The 21,264-nt window shown below is 44.5% G+C and overlaps 1 protein-coding gene across 4 annotated transcripts; it reads left to right on the top strand.

Annotated features, from left to right (window-relative positions):
- The first annotated feature begins 94 nt into the window (after window positions 1-94).
- On the top strand, window positions 95-21,099 carry LOC118223501 (probable cation-transporting ATPase 13A3). 4 transcript variants are annotated; one of them, XM_035410131.1, is made up of 32 exons: window positions 95-337; window positions 2,781-2,862; window positions 3,924-4,050; window positions 5,412-5,585; window positions 6,363-6,509; window positions 6,854-7,005; window positions 7,556-7,625; window positions 8,897-9,031; window positions 10,060-10,132; window positions 10,607-10,738; window positions 10,889-11,077; window positions 11,324-11,481; window positions 11,611-11,799; window positions 12,240-12,301; window positions 12,412-12,562; window positions 12,653-12,769; window positions 12,928-12,945; window positions 13,165-13,318; window positions 13,810-13,930; window positions 14,287-14,411; window positions 14,987-15,261; window positions 15,813-15,892; window positions 16,472-16,514; window positions 16,744-16,853; window positions 17,262-17,358; window positions 17,714-17,786; window positions 18,356-18,500; window positions 18,732-18,967; window positions 19,239-19,327; window positions 19,457-19,537; window positions 19,888-19,980; window positions 20,110-21,099. In XM_035410131.1, the coding sequence occupies exons 3-32, from the start codon at window positions 3,967-3,969 to the stop codon at window positions 20,317-20,319; spliced, it is 3,783 nt and encodes a 1,260-aa protein (XP_035266022.1). In that variant the 5' UTR covers window positions 95-337; window positions 2,781-2,862; window positions 3,924-3,966; the 3' UTR covers window positions 20,320-21,099. The 4 variants fall into 4 exon arrangements, with proteins under 4 accessions (XP_035266022.1, XP_035266023.1, XP_035266025.1 ...); XM_035410132.1 differs by lacking the exon at window positions 5,412-5,585; XM_035410134.1 differs by lacking the exons at window positions 18,356-18,500; window positions 19,239-19,327; window positions 19,457-19,537; window positions 19,888-19,980; window positions 20,110-21,099 and having other exon boundaries at window positions 18,732-18,936.
- The last annotated feature ends 165 nt before the right edge of the window (window positions 21,100-21,264 follow it).

Below are 21,264 nucleotides of genomic sequence, written 5' to 3'. Positions count from 1 at the left end.
TCCTCTGCAAAACGGCAGAGTAGTAATAGAAAAACTACAATTCCTGACATGCAGCTGTACATGAAATGCCAACACTTCCTTTTCAAGCTGTCTTTTGGCATCAGCTGCTGTGGTCCTAGACCTAGAGAGAGGATACAGTAGATACTGTTGAAGAGGACTACTCGGGCGGCACGGGAAAGCAAAGGAAATAAGAAACACCGCCGATAAATATAAACGGACACGTCGGAGCACACAGTACATACGTTAAACATTTTCAACTTACAATCTTGTTTCTCTGGTCAAGACGTCCCGACTAAGAGCTCACGAAAGAGGAGATGATATGTTGACCCAGACCCGGGTAATTATCGACACATCATTATTAGCTAGGTAGCTTGCTGATGAGATGGGTAATATGTGTGTATATGAAATAAGCTATCTCCAGCTATTCGATCGACGTCTGGTTTATGGCACAATTCGATACATTGCATGTGGGCTAACTGAATTTGGTTGAATGGTTGTATTTTGCGAGCCGTGTCAACATATTTTGCTGTCAATCATATTGACCACTGCTGGCGTCTGTGGTTTCAGTAGCTACGTTTTTGTCTGTTAAAATTAATTTCCTTGTCAAATAAATAATATAGTTAGCTGTAACAAAAGCTCGTGTAAAATAAAGATGATGGAGCCATGTATCGTTATGCGCTCAATCTTTGATATGGTGTAGTTGGCTAACAACTAGCTACCTGGCTAACCTGAGTTTACATTAACGAGCTGAATTCCAAGAGAGGAAGAATGGGAAGAGAATGACCATGGCACTGTAGTCCTGGAATTTAAGCTAAGGTTGAGGCAAACGTTTAAACCCAATGTTTGCTTGTAGATTTTGATGTTTACTGAAATAATTTTCGGTCATTGTCCATCATGTAGAATACATGGCACGTGTGTATCTAAAACTAACTTTAACTTTAAACAATAACTCTGACTTTTACTTGTCGAATATAAAGACTTTATTTTGAAATAGCTGAAAGAGAACATTCATCTTAATCATAATTTTAATGTACAATGGAATAAAATCGTTATTACATTTATTGTACTGTAATTGTTCGATATCATTACACTTAGAATTGATTAATTCACGTGTATTGAGTTTCTGCCTTTGGGGGCTCTGGAGTCCAGAACTCTGGATTGGTTTCTTCTCGAGAAAGTACTGATGCACTTATTCTAATTATGAAAGTAGAAATGTCTCATCTCTGAAGTGAGTAAGGAAAACTCAGCAAGGTTTCACAGTGTGATTGTGCATTTGCTGTGATGTAACTGTTTTTCATGAATGACTGGGGTAGACGGTAGCTACTTGTTTTCATAAGGATGACTGGGCACCCCTCTGAAGGCTGTACATACTGGTGGTGGCAAGTGACATTATAGTGACGTTGTGTGGCTGTTATACTGTCTGTCTGCTGGGTTACTGGTGGTAGCAAGCATCACCACAGTGATTTTGTGTCCACATTAAATGTCAGAGAGTAAATCAGTTGTGAGGTGGTGCTGTTATGGCAACATAGCGAGAACTTTGTTCATTAGCGGGGTTACTGTGGTTACCTTGACCCAGTCGGTTAGCTGGGATGGAATTTGAGTGTTAGTGTTAAGAGGATCATTGTCAGGAGCTCTCCTGGCCCCTATCTGTATTTTGCTGAACTGAACAACAGGGGAATCGTGGGGCCTAAGGAGACCAGTCTGTTTACTCCTGTATCATTGAACCTAATGCCTGCAAAGACTCTGTGAGAGCAGCTATGGGGCTGAGTCTGTCAAGCTCATGTACAGGAACACTGAGACCATGCATACTACTTTACATACATCCTCACACTGGAGACTGGAGCACCAAGACTGCACACTTTCACTGACATTGTGTTGCAGTGATACTGATCGCTAAAATGCTATACATTCTGTCTGTTTCCTCCAAGTATATCTTATGAATTTCATGAAGTCCATGTGAAAAGTGACTCTGTCTATTGAAAGTGACTTTAACATTCTTTTCTTTAGAACAGGAAATGGGAAGTGAGAAATTAGAATATTGCAAAGCACAAGATATTCCACCTTGATCTTCATGTCTTGATTGCAATTCCTGAGATAGTCTTGGATTCAGCTGTACAGGGTAAAGCCAATGAGAAAATAGTAATATAGCCAGTGCCATAATTACCCTAAGTCCCAACTGATTTTTTTTACTGCTGATATAATTCAGCTGCTGAGTGACTTTAGTTTAAAAGCATCACTGTGTGCTGAGTGTATCAGCAAAGGGAGAACAGCTGGGCACTTCACTATCCTGCAAACTGAAATGCTGCTGCTAAGCTAACACTCAAACACATGAACAAAAAACAACTCCTCCAATCCTAGATATTTACACTAGCAATCACACTGTCTCACCAATACTCAGACACACAAATACGCCTACATACAACCTCACGGTCACGCAAAAAATTTGACACACAAGAACACAAGCATTAACATAACACACTTATAGCAATTCTCAGATATTAACTAACACATACACTTTGCAACAATCATGAGAAATTACCACTTTTAAGCACCACAACTACAATCTAAGCACTGCCACTTCAGCATACACACTAACATGCACCTTGATTGATACACTGAAACATCTGCCAACTGCACTGCACTATGTACCACATGTTACAGGTTGACCGTTTCTGTTGTGCTACTACTCGGTCAAATCTATGTCTGAAGGTGCATTATAATGTATCAACTGTGTTATTGTACACGTTTGTGTGACCTGTGCTTTCTTTCTCTCTTTGCAGCTTCTGCTCAGACTGCCCCAGTGTAGTAGGGTGTGGAGTGTGGACCGAGGCCCATTCAGCTGACACTGTAACACACACCGTGGTGAGCAGCTGTCTCCCTCTTCGCATCTGTTCTCTGGCTCCTGGCTTTGGCTCTCTCTCCCTCTCTCTCTCTCTCTCTCTCTCTCTGGTTCTGTTTACCTGGCTCCCTCTCTCCCTGACTCTCAATTTTCCCATTACAACCTTCCTCATGGTCCTCTCTTCCTTGTACTCCACCTTCTCTCTTCTGTCACTTCTCTTGTGTGTGTTCTTACTGTTTTCAGATTTTCACTTCGGAGAAAGGTTTGTCATTTATCGTGGAGAAATGTCACCTTGTAGTTTTATTGAAACCACATTGCTATCAAATTGTAACTTGAGAATTGCCGCTTTGATTCCCCCAAATATTTTGTTTAGTCACAGCTTGCAAGACAGCAGGATACTGACAACGGGAAATTCCATCTCTGTGGAATACAAAGTGATAGCTGCAAAAGCTGACATACAGTGATCATTACCTCCGGAAGACAATCATTCACTGTAATGTCACGGCAACAAGCACCCATGTGCTATTACAACATGTTACTTAACCATTTGAAATCTCCATGCTACGGTTCTGGCTCACTCATTCATAAAGGCTCAGTGAGCATCTTATTGCAGAGGTGGGACCAGCTATTCTAACATAGTTAAGTATTGAGCACTCATTAACCTACCATTATGGATTTACCACCATTTTGAATAAATTAAAAAACACTCCTCCTAGATGGTTTGACCAATTTTAGTCAAGAACAGTGCACACTATGTTTTCATTTTGCTGAAGTATGCATCATCTGTCAGCACCTCATTAAACTTGGGTGTGCATTTCTTACTTTCTTACGCTCACACTGAAGCCATACTCAGAGCAGTGCTAGAGAAGGCTTTCAAAACAAAGCATGGACAGCCATTAACCTACTACGACATTTCAGATTTACTGCCAGGCCAGTATCCACTGAAAGTGTGGGTTACAATCATTATATTGATCCAGCATTAACAAAACAGTGTGCTCACATTGTCAGAGAGAAGTATATTCTGTGTGCATGTGCACTGACACCTTGCCCCCATGCCCCCCCCCCCCACCCCCGTCTCATATAGGGCTGTGGAGCTGGAGTAGGAGGGAGGTACATCGGAAGGAGCGATGGAGAGAACAGAGAAGGAGAGGTGGAGGGAGGCAGAGAGAACAGGAGCCCAGTGGATCAACCGTGGGGAGGAGGAGGAGATGGTGAGGATCATGCTCTCGCCACCCAAATCCAGCCCCCCACCACTCAAATCCAACCCCCCCACCCCTCAGCACCCCAACACCCATTCTTCCAATCCTCCATTCATTCCACCAGTTAGTGTTCCTTCCCCCTTTGTTCCTTAATCCAGTCTGCTGTTTTACTAGATCTGTTAATCTCTGCCCTAATACGACCTAATTCTCTTCACACTTGCATATTTTTCTCCTCTGTTCAGTTTTTTTTTTTACTTTCCCTCAAATAACCATTCCAGACATTTTATGGCCTTGAATTTACATATTAATTATGCAGTCATATACTTATTTTTTCAAATACAATTTAAATGTAACTATTTGAGATAAGAATGTGAAAATGTTTACATCATACTTGGTATGTAACATACATTATAGATTTTTATACATTTAATTGTATACATGACATTTTTGTCTTGTTGTTGTCTCACAATCTATTGTACGGTCACTGAGTGCAGAACACAGCTGCATTGTCCAAAATCAAAATAGAACATACTAGAAAACACGACAACAAATTAAAAAAAGACATGACCAAACCCCACCCCTGTTTGCGATCTCAATCCACAGATGATTCCATCACAGAACTTTGTAATTATTTCTAACTTTGTAATAATATTCTGACGGCAATATATTGTGCCAGCACATTGTGTTGGACAGTGGAATGCAACTTGCAAGTGCAGACAACTTTAACGGAGCCAGCCCCACTAACTTTCATGTCATCAGAGTGACATTGTAGACATACAATTAACAGGAACAATGCTTGTACCTTCCTTTTCTGGTGTTGGCTGTTGTGTTTTGTGAAATGTTGTGTTTCTGGTTTTGTCAGCTTGCTTTACGAAATGTCGTTGTGTTTACGGTTTTGTTGATTTGTTTTTTGAAAGGCCATCGTTTTCAGAGTTGTTGCTTTGTTCTGAGATTTGTTGTGTTTTCTAATTTGTTTGTTTGCTTTGTGTATGCAGTTGTGCTTTGCACCGTACTTGGCCACTGTACCCTTGTCCTTGTTATACCTTCTCTCTAACTGAGCGGATTTCTCCCTTCTCTCACTCTCTCTCTCTCTCTCTCTCTCTCTCTCTCTCTCTGTCTCTCTGTCTCTCTCTCTCACTCTTTTTTCCTTCCTTGTAATGTGTGGGAGTTTATGGTTTTTGTGCCTTGAGTTTTTTTGTTGTAGTGTTATAATAAAGGTGTGTTAAAACTCAAAGCTCTCTCTCTCTCACCCTCTCTCTCCCTCTCTCTCCCTCTCTCTCTCTCTCTCTCTCTCTCTCTCTCACCCTCTCTCTCTCTCTCTCTCTCCCCCCCCCCCCCCCCCCCCCCCCCCCCTCTCTCTCCCCTCTCTGTAGGAGGTGTGTGGGTTCGTGCCGTGCGCTTGGCGGCTGTGTGTGCTGGCTCTGGGCTGCGTGCTGTCGGGGGGTCTGCTGGCTCTGCTGCTGCTCTGGGTCCCCCAGTGGAGCGTCCGCTGGGCGTGCGTGCCTGCGCCCCTCCACCTGGCGTCTGTCCTGCTGCTGCGCACCACTGTGAGTCCGCCGACCGCCCTGTGCGTGCGGGGGAGTGTGCATGCGTGCGCGTGCGGGGGAGAAAGGCACCCGTACCCGTCCGCATCCTTCTGTCAGTCTGTGCTCCAAGCGGGAGGCAAGAGTGAGAGTGCACTGGGCAGCACTAAGCTTTCTGAAGTGGTCAGACATGCTGCATTTCAACAGCAGCCTTTACTTGAATTACTCCTATTAACTGTGAAATGTTGGTGTTAATCTACAGTCAAGTAAATAAAAAAATGTTTTAAATGTTTTTACCCGCTTTCTCCTCGATTTGGAATACCCAATCTTGCTCGTGCTGCGAGGCTCGTCGCTGCCCCCGCTGTCAATTCGGAAGAGTGCAGACGAGCATGCGCTCTCCTCTGAAGCACGTGATGTCATCGCCGTTTCTTTTAGCGCCGCGTCGGACTCGCTCAGACATGAGTTGGAGGATGACGCTTCACAGGCTTGCCAGGCAAACTGCGACCGCCCGATTGACCAGCAGGAGTCACTGGTGCGCAATAAAATATCGTCATCCTGGCCAACCAAATCCCTCCCTCTCTGGGTGGCAGTAGCGCTAAATATGCATCGCTCTCTGGGGCTGCTGACCAGCGTCGGCACTGTCTGGTCCAGACACCGGAGCTGTGCCGTAACACCATGAGCCCCAAGCAGCCCTGTGTGTATCTGTGTCTGTGTATTTCCTCTGGTCAGGGACACTAACGATAACTGTGTAAGTAACATACTGCCCCAGTGTAAGCTTTTTTCTCTGCATCTGTCCCTCAGGATGAGTTTGGCCAGTATTTCCGGGTTTGGGTGCAGACACTGCAGGTTCCTGGGGTGGACCCCCTTGGGCTGGGTGCAGCAGGAGAGGGGGCAGAAGTGGGACAGAGCTTTAGCAAGGGACCGCTGGAGAGTACACAACCTCAACAGGTACTCACTTATACGCAAACACACACACGCACACACACGTACACACACACGCACCCAGACACATCTATGCACGTACACATTCTTTTTCTTTATTATGTGAATTACTTGCAGTTGTAACTACTGTATGAAAAGTGGCATGTCAAATGATATTTATTTATGTACACAAACCATACCATGTCCTTACAGTGGCTTGTGTGTGGCAGTTAAGCACAGAAAAGAACCAGAAGTTGATGGCTATTGCACTCTTCCTTCCCTTTATTTTTTAACATCCTCTTGCACTGTCTGTGCGCTCTTCTGTTTCCTGTGTCCTCTGTCCCTCCTGCTACTTCCTGTTCCTTTGGCAGGTGCGGTACTTCTGCCTGCAGTCGGTGGTGTATGTGTGGAGCGCTGGGTCTCAGGGCTTCGCCCAGCTCACTGCTCTGGACTGTGGCATCCCTGTGAGAGACTTCTACTGCCGGCATAGCGCTGGACTTCCGCCAAGCACACAGCAGTATAGGTGTGTGTGTGTGTCTGTCTGTCTGTGTGTGTGTGTGTGCCTGTGTTTGTGTGTGTGTGCATTTGTGTGTGCGTGTGTTTATGTAAGCATGCATGTGTCCAGAACTAAACAAAATGTTTGAATAAAACTGTCTGTTTTCATGTGTGCACTGGTTCTGCCCCTGACTTCCTGGACGCTGATAGACTGGACACTGTTTCTACAGAGTTTCCCTTTTCAGATTTGCACTCATGAGGTGCTTTAATATCATGATGTAAAACCAGATAATTGCGAATGAACTCAACGGTTTATAAGAATCAGCGATATATGTGGCAGTTGCATAGTTCACTGTAATAATACAAGATGAATGTAGTGCTGGTAGTGATAATGCCACCTCCTCCTGTGTTGATACAGTGTCAATATTCCTCTGGCAGGGTCACACTACCACGTACAGTAGATTACAGCCAATGAGTTTCTAACCAATTAGAATTAGTTAATTTTTATATGCACAAATTTATTATTTGGCCCTGTCACAGTATTCTGTGTGCTTACTGCTTTGGTCCCCCTCTCTCAGGAGGCTGTTCTATGGAATCAATCAGATTGAAGTGAAAGTGCCTTCTATTCCCAAGCTACTCATCAAGGAGGTAAAGTAAACATTTTGGGCTGTTGACCCGAGGCTATGCTTAGGTTCATGCATGAGCCATGACACTGCGTGGAACTAGCACAGCAGACATGCTTGAAGAGCAAACTGAAGTTTGCACGAGCGACTTTCAAGGGCTGCGACTTCAGGAACTGACAAAACACAGTGGAGCACAGCCAAAAACAAAATGAGGAACCTCCCATGAGGCTTCAGAGACCTTTCTCATACATTATTTTATTCTTTTTTTTGTTTGTTTGAAATCCTCTTTTTTGTGTATAGTCACATTTCAGAATTGGCTAGTAAAACAATCAGTTTAGTGGCAAAACGCAAACCCTGCATTTACCATATCATAAAACCAAACATTATATTTTTAACGTAGCTTCTCAAACATTAATCTGTTAAAGGACTTATGCATTTAAAAATGTGTCATGGTTTCCTAGATTGATTCTATATTGCTATAATATGTTCTAGTTAATACCTGTCTGTTTTTGAAAGGCATAAAAATGTATATAACCTCAGCAAGTGTTGCAACATTTTTGGGAGAATTTTTAATCTGTTTAACACCAATGCACAGAGGCCCTGTCCTACACTGGATCCTGTGCCTGTCCTTCTCTAACCCCTTCCTTAATACCAGAAATTGATCCAATTATGTGTAACTGTTGAGTTAACCTAGTTTCTTCTCGAGATAGTCTCATTGCATTACAACTCGAAACTAGATTTTGTCTGTTAGCTATGTTTAGCTGCCACTATATGGCCATGGGAATTTTTTTTTACTTTTTTCATAGTTTGGGTCACCTCAAGACTAACCTTATTGATACTGTTCATATAATTTTTTAATATCTTATTGTATGTAAGGTGTTCCCATGGAGATTAAGACTTGTCTGTATGAAACATTACCTGTGAATTAGTATCTGACCATTATTTTTGTGAAATTAAATAAAATTTGATTGCATAACTGAGACAATATTAATTGGACTCAAATGTATGTAATGTATGTAACTTTCTGCATTTTTATCCCATTCATATTTAATTTGCTGGATATTTAAATACTTAGTCTTTGTAGAGATTCTAGATTGCTATTATATGTTCTATTTAATACCTGACGCATTGTCATAGTTATATGTTACAGTCGTCACACAAACGTCCACCAGAAAAACTGTAAATGATGTAAAAAAAAAATGGTGCAAATAATTACAAATATCAGTGTTGTTTGTAACTGTGAAATTTACAGAAATTGACCCTGATTAAGAAGCGCTCTCTCTTTTTCTTTGGCAGGTGCTCAACCCTTTCTATATCTTCCAAGTCTTCAGTGTTATTCTCTGGTCTCTGGACGATTATTATTACTACGCCTCAGCTATCTTAATGATGTCACTGCTATCTGTCTGTACCTCACTGTATACTGTGCGTAAGGTTAGTCTGTCTGTCTGTCTACCTCACTCAGTCAGCAAAGTTAGTTTGTCTAATGCGTTCATAAAGTTAAACTATGTAACTCCATCAATCTCTACTGCACAGTGACAAATTCATGAGGTTATTCTGCAATTCTGTCAATGTATTGTATCTCACTGAGTACTGTATGTACTGTAGGTCATTTGGAACCCTCTGTATCACTTTTTTTTAAACATTTGTAACACCTTTGTGTGTGTGTGTGTGTGTGTGTGCGTGTGATTCTGTTAGCATTAGTGCATTATTGTAGTAGTAGCTTGTCACACATTATGTGTCCGTATGTACCTTTGTATGTTGTTGGTCTGCTTGATTTAAAGTTTGAATTAAAAGTTATCTGAAATTCACAAGTAAAGACAAGCACACATTCTTGCCCAAAGTATGTACTACCATCTGCTTGAGTCAGGGATTACACGTGTGCAGGTAGTGAGCCAAGGTGTGATCCCACAAAAAAAACCTTCCTGCTGAGGCATTTGGCCAGTTAGGCCACTGTTGTAAAATGAGGAAGCAAGTACATAATAACAGCATTATTAGGTCTGCTTCTATATGTTGTATTTATTTCCTGGTGCAAGAATTCATGTATTTAATCCCACATGTCCATCATGGCCCTGGTTGGCTTAGGAGCTACCCAATATGTTTTATGTATTCTGCATGTAAAATCATAGTGATCTCTGTTCAGTTTCACTTACTTTATTACAGTACAGTTACCAATCAGGTACCAAAATCAATCTCCTCAGCAGTCATTGGTTTTGCATGCACTTGCATCCACAGTATGTGTAAATCTTTCAGCAAATCTTAGTCTTTATTTCTGTACCGCTCTGTAATTCGATAAAAAGGTATCACTGTGTACCTGACTTATCTACTTAATAGCCTATATCTACAACAATATTTTCATATGTCAGAATAGACTGTGTGTGCTCCTTGGTGCTGGTATCTTATTGACAGTTCTCTGTGCAACCATTTCTCTATCTGTCTGTCTGTCTGTCTGTTTCCCACAGCAATACATCCTTCTCCATGACATGGTGTCTGCCCACAATGTGGTGAGGTGCACCATCTACAGAGGAGACCAGGGTAAGACAGTTATAAAATATTATCAGAATGATCAATTTTAAGCTTACTCTGATGAAGGGATTCTCAGCTGTAGTCCTGGAGGGCCTCAACACAGCAAGATCTCCACTTCATTCAAAGCCACAAAAAACTACAAACTCATTACAGAGATTAAAAGCTCTTTCTGGATAGTGATGAATTACTCGTGGTTAAAAGTCTTGTACGTTCTTTATCTAAGGGGAAACTCTGGAGGAATAGGGTAGCAAGTATATAAAGACGGTATATATAAATCTGCCCTGCAGATTGAATTATTTGCAAGCTTCAATTATTAATGTTAAACGAGGTCTTTAATTGCAACTGTTTTCCCATGGTGTCCTTTAGGGGCTTATGTAAAGTGTGAAAACCTGCGGACACTGCCAGGTCTAGGGGGTAGCTGTGATTACTGTAAAGACAACATTCAGGTTTTCCTTGTTTCTTTTGTCTCTTTCTTTCATGCAGACACTGAGGAGATCCTTTCCACTGACCTCGTACCTGGTGATGTCATGGTAATCCCAGCCAATGGCATGATGATGCCCTGTGATGCAGCTTTGATAGGCGGGACTTGCATCGTCAATGAGAGCATGCTGACTGGTGAGCCTTTCCTCTAGTCACAACATTAGTGAGCTACAGTATTTTAAACTATTTACAACAGACAATGAGTGGATATATTCATATACAATACAGCCATTGCTGAGTCAGTATCAAGTCACAAATGGACTGTACCACTGTGATTATTCTCAGGGGAGAGTGTGCCAGTGACCAAGACCCAATTGCCACTGCCTCCCTGTGGTGGTGGCCCAGATGGTGCCCTCCCAGAGCCTCTGTATGACCCAGAAGAACATCGAAGACACACCCTCTTCTGTGGTACGCAGGTCATCCAGACACGCTACTACAGCGGAGAAAGGGTGCGAGCTGTGGTCATCCGTACAGGTGTGTGTGTGCATGTGTGTTAAGGTCTCGTCAGTGTATAGCGGGTCTGGGCAAGTGTACCCCAGCAGTTTAGCTGTAGGGTGTGGTTTTGTCATCTGGTTTTCACACAAGCTATCAGTGTTACAGGACATCAGGCACATCAGGTTCATATCTATTCAGGTGCCTGATCAGACTCATAGATGTGTGTGTGTGGAACCCTGCGTGTGGTCATGGCTGCTCCTGAATGGGTCTCCCCACTCCTCCCAGGGTTCTGCACAGTGAAGGGTCAGCTGGTCAGGTCCATCCTGTACCCGAAGCCATCTGACTTCCGGCTCTACCGAGATGCCATTCGCTTCCTGCTGGGGCTGGTGTGCGTGGCAGCCGGGGGCATGGCCTACTCCATCTACATCAGCGCTTCCATGGGGGTGAGGCTGCGGGGATGGGGGGAGAGAAGGGGGGCTGGTTTCCCTCCTTTTTGGTAGCCCCTGTAAGTGAATATCACCCTTTTTAACAGTCAGTATTACTGTCTTTGGGTCTGTCGCTCTTCTTCTCAGGAGTCAGTGGGCCGGATCCTCGTGGAGGCCCTGGACATCATCACCATCACGGTGCCGCCAGCGCTGCCTGCTGCCATGACCGCTGGGATCGTGTATGCCCAGCACCGGCTCCGGCAAAAGGGCATCTTCTGCACCAGCCCCCAGAGGATCAACACGAGCGGTCAGATCAACCTGGTTTGCTTTGACAAGGTCAGGTCCCATTTAAAACATTTAAAAATCACAGAATACTGGTTGCATTTTGTGGTTTTTGGAGTACTTGTAATTGTTTGCAGATGGGACAACCTGATTTTATGTCATGATTTTTGATTAGTTTTTACTGGTCTGGTAGATTTGGTTTCATTCCTGGGGGGTATTTCATGAAGCAGAATTATGGGCTGAGTAAAACCCAGAACAGGTCTGTATACTCCAGTCCATGTTCCAGATTTGGGAGGGTTCCAGGTTTTACTCAGTGCGGTCATCCAGCTAAGTCAGTAATCCTGCTTTGTGAAACAGAGCCCTGAGCTCAGTTTCACTGGGCTGCACGCTAAAGGGAGCCAATGAGGAATGGCACAGCCAGCCCAGCTGCTCTCTGTGTTCCGCTGTTTGGGCTGGTATGTGGATGTCAGCACTCACTGTGTCTTTGTGTTCAGACTGGCACTCTGACTGAGGATGGCCTTGACCTGTGGGGAGTCCAGAGAGTTCAGGACAGTAGGTACGTGTGTCTGTCAGAGAGAGAGTGTGTGAGAGAGAGAAAGAAAGAGAGAGAGAGAGGCTTGCATGCCATAAGATTGTGTTGTGAATATAGATTGTACTTATCTTTAGGTTCGGTCCTCCAGAGCAGGAGGTGGCGACAGAGGGCCAGTCTCATTCTCCCTTCCTGGTAGCCATGGCTTCCTGCCACTCCCTGACCCGCATTGAGGGACAGTTGACTGGGGACCCCCTTGATATCAAGATGTTTGAGGCCACAGGCTGGGTAAGAAACATACTGCTGAGGGAGCTGTGCTGCTGGTGTCTACTGTCTCTCACTGCTGCCTCCGTATGTGTATGTATCTGCTGTTTTCAGGTTCTGGAGGAGCCCAGCCCTGATGAGACCTCAAACCATGACCTCATCATGCCCACTGTGGTCCGGCCCGCTAAACCTTCCCCCCTGGAAACGCCCCCATGTCAGGAGCAGGACCCGGTGAGACCCTGGTCACTGATGCACACTGGCACTTCAGCACTGTTATGTGTTTTCAGAAAGGAATTAGATTTTATTCACATATTGTCTATGTTAGCTGTACCAGTTCCCTTTGCTGAGTGATTCCTGTGTACCAATCTTTAGATTTTTCTTCCTTTCAGGATATCAGAGAACTGATGGTATGTATTTCTTCCATTCCTACCTAGAGTACATTTAGAGAACGTGGTCCATTTTTGTATGAAAATGTGCCGTGGAATCTTTAATTGCTTTCACCCTTGAACTCAAACGCTATCCTGTTGCATGCACATAGTCCATTCCATCCCCCTCTCCTTTGCTTGCCTAACCCACACCTGTCCCTTCCCGTCTCTCTCTCTCTCTCTCTCTCTCTGGTCTCACAGGGGCGATACGAGGTGGGGGTGCTGGCTCAGTTCCCGTTCTCCTCGGGCCTGCAGCGCATGAGCGTGGTGACCCGCGTCCTGGGGGAGCGCAGGCTCAGGGCCTACCTGAAGGGGGCGCCGGAGACCGTGGTCCGCCTGTGCCGCCCGGACACGGGTGAGAGAGCGGGGCGGAGACAGGGGGCCCGTGGGGGTAGAGTCAGCGCCTGCCTACAGACACCCGCAGCTGCAGAAGTGCTCAGGGCAAGCGTGTGGGCTGCCATGTCTGACATGGGGTGTCTTGTATGAGGTGTGAGGTCGCCTCTGAATGAAGTTACAGTTCATCACCTTATAGTACAGTGAGCCTGATCAGGTTGACAAGCTGGTGTCGATAAATCCAGCCAAATTTCAGGGATGTGCTTTAGTGTAAAACCAGTGATGGGTTACATTCCTACTAAATCACAGCCTTGTGAAGGTGGGGCTCCAATGTGAGGGGGCAATACAAGCCAACCCATCCGCTGACCCATAAAATAATGCAGGGTATGAATTGGCAGAACCAATCATATTTCAGGAAACTAATCTCACTTCCCTTTCCATGCGCTGAGAGGGTGTCTGTGGTTGAGAAGCTCTCTCTTTACTGGCTGAGTGCGTGGTGTGTGTTAACGACAGTGCCGGCGGACTTCTGGGAGGTGCTGGACGGTTACACCCGGCAGGGTCTGAGAGTGATCGCGCTGGCTCATCGGCAGCTCGAACCCAAGTTCACCTGGCACCGCCTGCAAACCATCAGCCGGTCAGTCCGCCGCCCCCACCCTCTCACCTCACTGTGTCCACGGTTTCTCTAGGGCACTGTTTTTCACCATTTGACTGTTTATGAGCATCATTTTGTGACAGAATCGGTGTTTATTCTTGTTATTGGCATTTCGTTTTATTGGTGTCTCTCCTGTCTCCCTGGCTTTTGTGGTCAGTCACATTTTGAAAGCTTTATTGGCATTAAAATGTGCATATATTAGCAAAGCTTTAACAATAACATGCAACCATCTACATAACATTTTGAAATAGGACATGATAATTGATTACATTTGGAAGGCTTCATCCATTTCCCCATGTGAATATTTAGTCTGCTCTCTCTCTCTCTCTCTGTGCCAGTGAGGTGATCGAGTGTGAGATGGAATTTCTGGGTCTGCTGATGCTGCAGAATAAACTGAAGCCCCAGACAGTGCCCGTGCTGGCCGAGCTCCACCGAGCCAACATCCGCACCGTCATGGTAACAGGTGAGTCCACATCACATCCGCACCGTCACGGTAACTGGTGAGTCCACTTCACACATGCACCGTCATGGTAACAGGTGAGTCCACTTCACACATGCACCGTCATGGTAACAGGTGAGTCCACTTCACACATGCACCGTCATGGTAACAGGTGAGTCCACATCACAATCGCACTGTCACTGGGATACAAATAGATTTGGTTGATTCACATCGAAATGGAGTCTCCATCCATCCATATATTTTCTAACCCGCTTATTCCTGGGCAGCTGTTGTGAGGGAGACTGGAGCCTATCTCAGCATTCATTGAGCTAGAAGCAGGAATACATGCTGGACATGTCGGCAATCGCAGGGCGCACACCATTCACTCATACACTCATACCTACAGGGAATTTAAACTCTCCGATTAGCCTAACCTGCTTGCTCCGGTGTCCTCCTGTGGGAGGACACCGGAGTACCTGGAAACCCAAGCAGACGCAGGGAGAGCTCCACACATAAAGGTCCTGGCTGGGATGGATTAATGGAGCCTGAAGTCATTAAATTGAATTGACTCTTGTGAGTAAGAGCTCTGCTCTCCGCAGGGGACAGCATGCTGACGGCGGTCTCCGTGGCGAGGGAGTGCGGTCTCATCCCGCCCCACTCGCAGGTGATCATCACCGAGGCCCAGCCCCCCCGGGAGGGGCAGCCGGCCACCGTGTCCTGGAGCTACAGCCAGGACAGCCCCCGCGCCCAGCGCCAGGAGAGCCGGGTCAGCGTGGGCCCGCAGCAGCCCCACGCCCTGCCCAGCTACCACTTCGCCATGAGCGGCCGCACCTTCGCCATCATCCTGGAGCACTTCTCCGAGCTGCTGCCCAAGGTGAGGCCCCTCGGCCTGGGAGAGAACTCAGCCACTGCACCCTCTGGTGTGGATCTCCTCCTGATTCCCTGGCTCAGCCCTACTTTGCTCTGAAGTCACTAAGCCAGTTTGTATTATTATGTTTCAAACTGCAGTTGTGTCCCTGTACATGATGTGGCTGAAGAGGGCCTCACTATCTATGGACTGTAATTTAGCTCACAGGGAATATCAAGCAGCACACCAGAATGCTAGAATATGGCAAATGTGATGCTTGTTTTAATCATTTTATAGTGGTAAAAGAAAATTACTGAAAAAATGATTACAAATGAGAGGTGGTCAGACATTTTCTGTTTGCACAATTTGAAAAGTTAAAGCACTTTATGCTGTAGGTCAAAATGTTTTCAGCATTGGAAGTCCGAACTGATATGTGAGTATGAATGTGGTGCGTGCGTTTGTGTGATGTGTGCATGCATGTTTGTGTGTGTGTGCGCGCGCGCGTGTGTGTGATGCGTGTGTGCATGCGCGCGTGTGTATGTGTGTGTGTGCGTGCATGTATGTGTTTTGTGTTGCAGTTATTGCTGTGTGGGACGGTCTATGCCAGAATGGCCCCTGACCAGAAGACACAGCTTGTGGAAGAGCTGCAGAAAGTAGAGTGAGTGTCTGAAGCTGACACGCTGATTCAAAACTCCCAAGTACTACACACTGATACAGTCTGATTCAGAACTCGCTTATACTACACACTGATACACTCTGATTCAGAACTCGCTTATACTACACACTGATACAGTCTGATTCAGAACTCGCTTATACTACACACTGATACACTCTGATTCAGAACTCGCTTATACTACACACTGATACACTCTGATTCAGAACTCGCTTATACTACACACTGATACACTCTGATTCAGAACTCGCTTATACTACACACTGATACAGTCTGATTCAGAACTCGCTTATACTACACACTGATACACTCTGATTCAGAACATGCTAATATTGCACACTAACACACACTGATTCACAACTCACTAATACAATATACTGACAAATATACAATATACTGATGCATACACATAGTGAGGCACACACAAATGTAAATGCTCACCGCAGCCCGTATGTTGTGGTGAAATGGAAAATAACATTAAACTCTACACAAACATCCTGATGTGCACACTGTTACCGAAAGACAATGAGACTCTGACACCGCCCATCTGTCTGTCACTCACAGCTATTATGTGGCAATGTGTGGAGATGGAGCCAATGACTGCGGGGTAAGACATTCCGTCTGTCTGTGTTTGTTTATTGTTATCTGTTTTGATCACTTTCAACTTTCGCCACAGGAGAATTGTTTTCATATTGGCTCTCTCCCAGCTAGCACACAATGTTCCAACAACAGCCCTTTTATTGCACCCTGCCAGCATTCCAACCATTTTTGGGATAATACTGTTGGGGTGGAGCCCTGGAGCTACTGTGTGTGTGATATGTATTCTCTGCTTCCAGGCCCTAAAGAGAGCCCACACAGGGATCTCTCTCTCAGAGCTGGAGGCCTCTGTGGCCTCTCCCTTCACCTCTCGAACCCCAGACATCTCCTGTGTGCCACACCTCATACGGTAAGGACCCTGCTCTCGCGTCTCTGCCTCGCTTTTAAAGGACGCCACCACTGGCATTATATATGCGCTTTTCTAGTGTTGGCTTTATGCATTATTTATTTGGCAAACTCCTCTATGCATGAGCGGTTACTGAGGAGAGTACAACTGCTGAAGTACATTTGCCAGTTGTTTTTTATGCTGTAGGTCAGATGTGTGGTTATCTAGCACAAAATGGGTGCTCTTTATCACTCAGGTGGATACGAATGGGCTGTGCACCTGTTGAAAGGAAGAAAAGGCTTCTCTTGAAAATGCGAAGCCATGAACATAGTTACTTTATTTTTTGAACTGTTAAAGTCAATCCTTGGAACTGTTTATATTGTTAAATGCAGAGGCTTTGAATAAACACTAAGGAAATTTGTTTTTTCTCAGGGAGGGAAGGGCAGCTCTAGTGACGTCATTCTGTGTGTTCAAGTTCATGGCCCTCTACAGCATTATCCAGTACCTGTGTGTGCTGCTCCTCTATTCTGTGAGTCATTCTTATCCTTTACACGTGCACACACATATAAATGTGTACACACCACCTCTCCTGCATACTTCATACTCACAAACTCACTTCTGCATATGTACATATATGTTCTCTCTCTCACACACACACACACACACACACAGTTACACACACACACACAACACGCACTGTTGCAGTCTATTCTGTATTTAAACATAGACTGTATGCATACATACTCTGTCAAACATAAATACCCTCAATATTCACAACAAATACCCCCACACACAGGCCTTATACCCTTCATACAGTTTTACACAGTCTTGTCTGTTTGTCAGAACATTACCAGTTATGTGCTGTGTTAATATCTGTTTTTCAGATCCTCAGTAATATGGGAGATTCTCAGTATCTGTTCATTGACATCGCCATCATCATGTCTTTGGCTTTTACCAGTAAGTGCACTATTGAAGTCCCACTTGTAATGTGTATGTACTGTACTACAGAGCCTCAGTCCTGGCAGTGAGAATGACTATTGATTACCCCACTATAATATGTTATCATAATGACTGACACCTTCTAGTATTACTGGATTAAACTAGATGGACTGGCACATAGGGAACCATAATGAAATAGAAGTAAATGATGTAGACACAGATGAACTGATATGGCGACTGGCATCCACAGTTTAATGGTCTCAGTTTCAGTGGCTGAATAATTGAGTTACTTCGATGCATTCTGTTCTTTTGAACCGAGGACTGAACCTAAAGAGACGTACAAGTATGAAATCTCTGTTCATCATGAAATTTTATGGCATGCAAGCTCAGTGCATCAGATCTGGAGAAAACACCACAGACTAATCACAACTCTTCTGCACGCACACACACACACACACACGCACACACAGACAGAGACACTCACATAGACACACAAATATACTCTCATCTCTCTCTGTCTCTCTCTCTCCCTTTGTCTCGCTCTCTCTCTCTCTCTCTCTCTCTCTTTCTCTCTCTCTCTGATACAGTGAGTCTGAGCCCTGCCTGGAAAGAGTTAGTGGCACAGCGCCCCCCCTCCTCCCTCCTCTCTCCCTCTCTTCTGCTCTCTGTCATCGGGCAGATCTTACTGGCTCTCTCCTTCCAGACAGCCACCTTCCTGCTGGCCCACACATAGTGAGAGAGGGAGAGGGAAATGGAGGGGAAGGTGGGGGGGGGAAGAGAAAGAAGAAAGGGGAGGAGGGGGGGAGAGCTAAAAAAGAAAGGGAAGTAGAGGGACTTGTTACACTGCAATAAGGTTACTATTTGTTGATTTTGAGTCTGTGGAGGGCAATACAACCATGAAAATATTCTAACAGTGTACATACTGTATTTAAAGTGGTGTTCATATTTGAACTCTACACACAGCTCCTGTGAATCTGCCCAGAATGAGACTCACCCCTCTGATTGGCTGGCTGGGAACCTATCAACGATGACAGCCAATGGGAGTGGGGTCCTGATGAGCGAGGAAGATGAAGACGAGTCTCACAATATCCAGAATCTGCAGAATACCAGCCTTTTCTTCGTATCTGGCTGCCAGTACCTCACTGTGGCGCTGGTCTTCAACAGAGGACCTCCATTCAGACAGCCCCTCTACAACAACTGTGAGCTGCACACAGTAGATACAGTTTGAGTAACACAGTTTGCTAAACTAGAGAATTTTTGTACACTACGGCATTCCACGTTTTGTTATAACTCAGAAATACAGCTACATTTTAACATACAGCTGTCCAGTAAGCTTCTGGACTAAGAAGAATGTACACATTATGCAATGTATGAATGTTGACTATTGTGTAGTAAACTGAGTACTGCATTAAGATCAAGTAAGATACTGACACTGAGTGTTTCTGTTTCTCTGTGACTCCTCGACTGCAGATCTGTTTGTGCTGTGCATCCTGTCCTCCTATTGTTTCTTGATTGTCATACTGCTGTATCCTGTACCAGCTCTGCAGGACTTTTTCGAGGTCAGTGTGAGCTTGAGTGTTTGTGTGTGTGTGTGTGTGTGTGTGTGCGCATGCACGCATGTGCGTTTGTATGTGTGTGCGTCCGTGCACGTGGGTGTGTGTTAACCACTCTGTCTATGTCCCTCTCAGCTGGTCTGTATACCTATGGAGTGGCGGTTGACCTTGCTGGGCCTGATCATTGTCAACTTGATCCTGTCCTTCACGCTGGAGGTAAGAGATACGGCAACCATGACCACTGTTTCTGTGTTTTTACTTATTTAAACAATTCTCTCCACTGTAACATAAGAGTGTGGGATCTCAGGGATACAACTGCATGGAATTAAAGTTGTTCAGTTGTTCATAAAGTAATGTGAAAATAGAAAACTCTTATTTTGTAGCTATAATTATTTATTACTGACAATTGCAATACTGGTCATGTACTGTTACTGTTATATGGTGCCATGATGTCACATTCACAGCAGACCATCATAAAACAATGGTTAAGGGGTTTGTGATACAGGTATTATGCTTCGCATTTATTTGGCAGTAATGCCCCTGACCCAAAGCCTCTATCTCTTAAGAGCATCATCATTGACTGCAAGGAGATATGGCAGAGGCATTGCACTGGTCAAAAGCTCCACACCGAGACACACGCTGACACGCACTGCCCACAGGTAAGCAAACTGATCTACCTATTGCCATGTTCTTTCTACATAATATAACCGTTCTTTATGCACAGGCACAGGCTTTGTCACCTCATCAAACACTGATGCCTTCAGGATGCTTTTTGCCTTTCACACCAGATGGAAGTGGACGGAATGTCACTGCAGCGCAGTCCCCATGGTAGCTGTTGCCACAGGTCCCATCCTCCCAGGGCCCGGTACCAGCGTCTGGCCCAAGAGCTCCTACTGGATCCTAGCTGGCCTCCCCACCCTAGCACTAAAATAAAACCCCCCAGCTGCCCTGAAAATAGCATTGTGCAAGGCCAGGCACCTCAGACAACTCCACTCTGACTAACTATGGTAATGGAGACTGGACAGAACCACGGAAAGTGGCAAGGGTTTAAATCTTTTCTTAATTGTGCTTGTGATTCAGTTTTAGTGGGAGTGACTATATTTGATTTGTATCCTTACTGATATTGTGCAAAAAACAACCCCTAAGATCCTGTCAAATTAAATGAAAGGAAAGCACCTTTACATCTAGACAACAATTTCAGTAAGCAAGTGAACTTTTGTGCCAAATCATTCCTCTATGTAGATTCATCTGGCCATCAGTATTTAATGTGAATAGGAGGGTAATCCCTGCTGCTGCAGTAACACAATATGTGTGTGTGTGTGTGTGTGTGGGAGAGAGAGAGAGAGAGAGAGTGAACAAATGAATGAAACTGAAAAAGAACAACGGCAATCCTTACTAAATTTAAAACTAAATGTAAACAGTGTTAGTTCTCATACATCTGTCATTGCCATCCAGATGTGTCTGAATAATTCTGTAATAGTGAATGTAGGGGAAGAGGTAGATTTGAAACTATTGTGTATTTACAGTTATTTATATAACTGAAACACAGCACAGTTTTGTAGTGTGATTTTCTTAAGATATTCAGAGTGGTTTTCACTTTAAATCAGCATTTCTGTTGAACAGACTTGCTTCTTAAATATGTTCTCCTGGTTGCTTTAAACATGTTTATTTTTAGCATGTACCAGTATGTATATTTGGGCAAACATGCAATCTAATATATGTATATGTATATAGGAAGGCCTGATATGGCATCAATAAATTTGTATCTTATGAACCAATGTGTTGCTATAGTCTTCCATTTTTTTCTTATCACATGGTAACTGATTCAGTTGTTACATGTAATATTATTTCCTGTCATTTTATTGTGTTCTATGTTAAATCAGAAGTAGCCTAATGAACTTAAGTCTGGTATTGTGATGGTAATTTCAGTAGAAGTGCGAAAT

This window comes from Anguilla anguilla, chromosome 3 (assembly GCF_013347855.1).
Source record: "Anguilla anguilla isolate fAngAng1 chromosome 3, fAngAng1.pri, whole genome shotgun sequence".
Lineage (NCBI taxonomy): Eukaryota > Metazoa > Chordata > Actinopteri > Anguilliformes > Anguillidae > Anguilla > Anguilla anguilla.
This window is presented reverse-complemented; position numbering and strand designations above follow the sequence as displayed.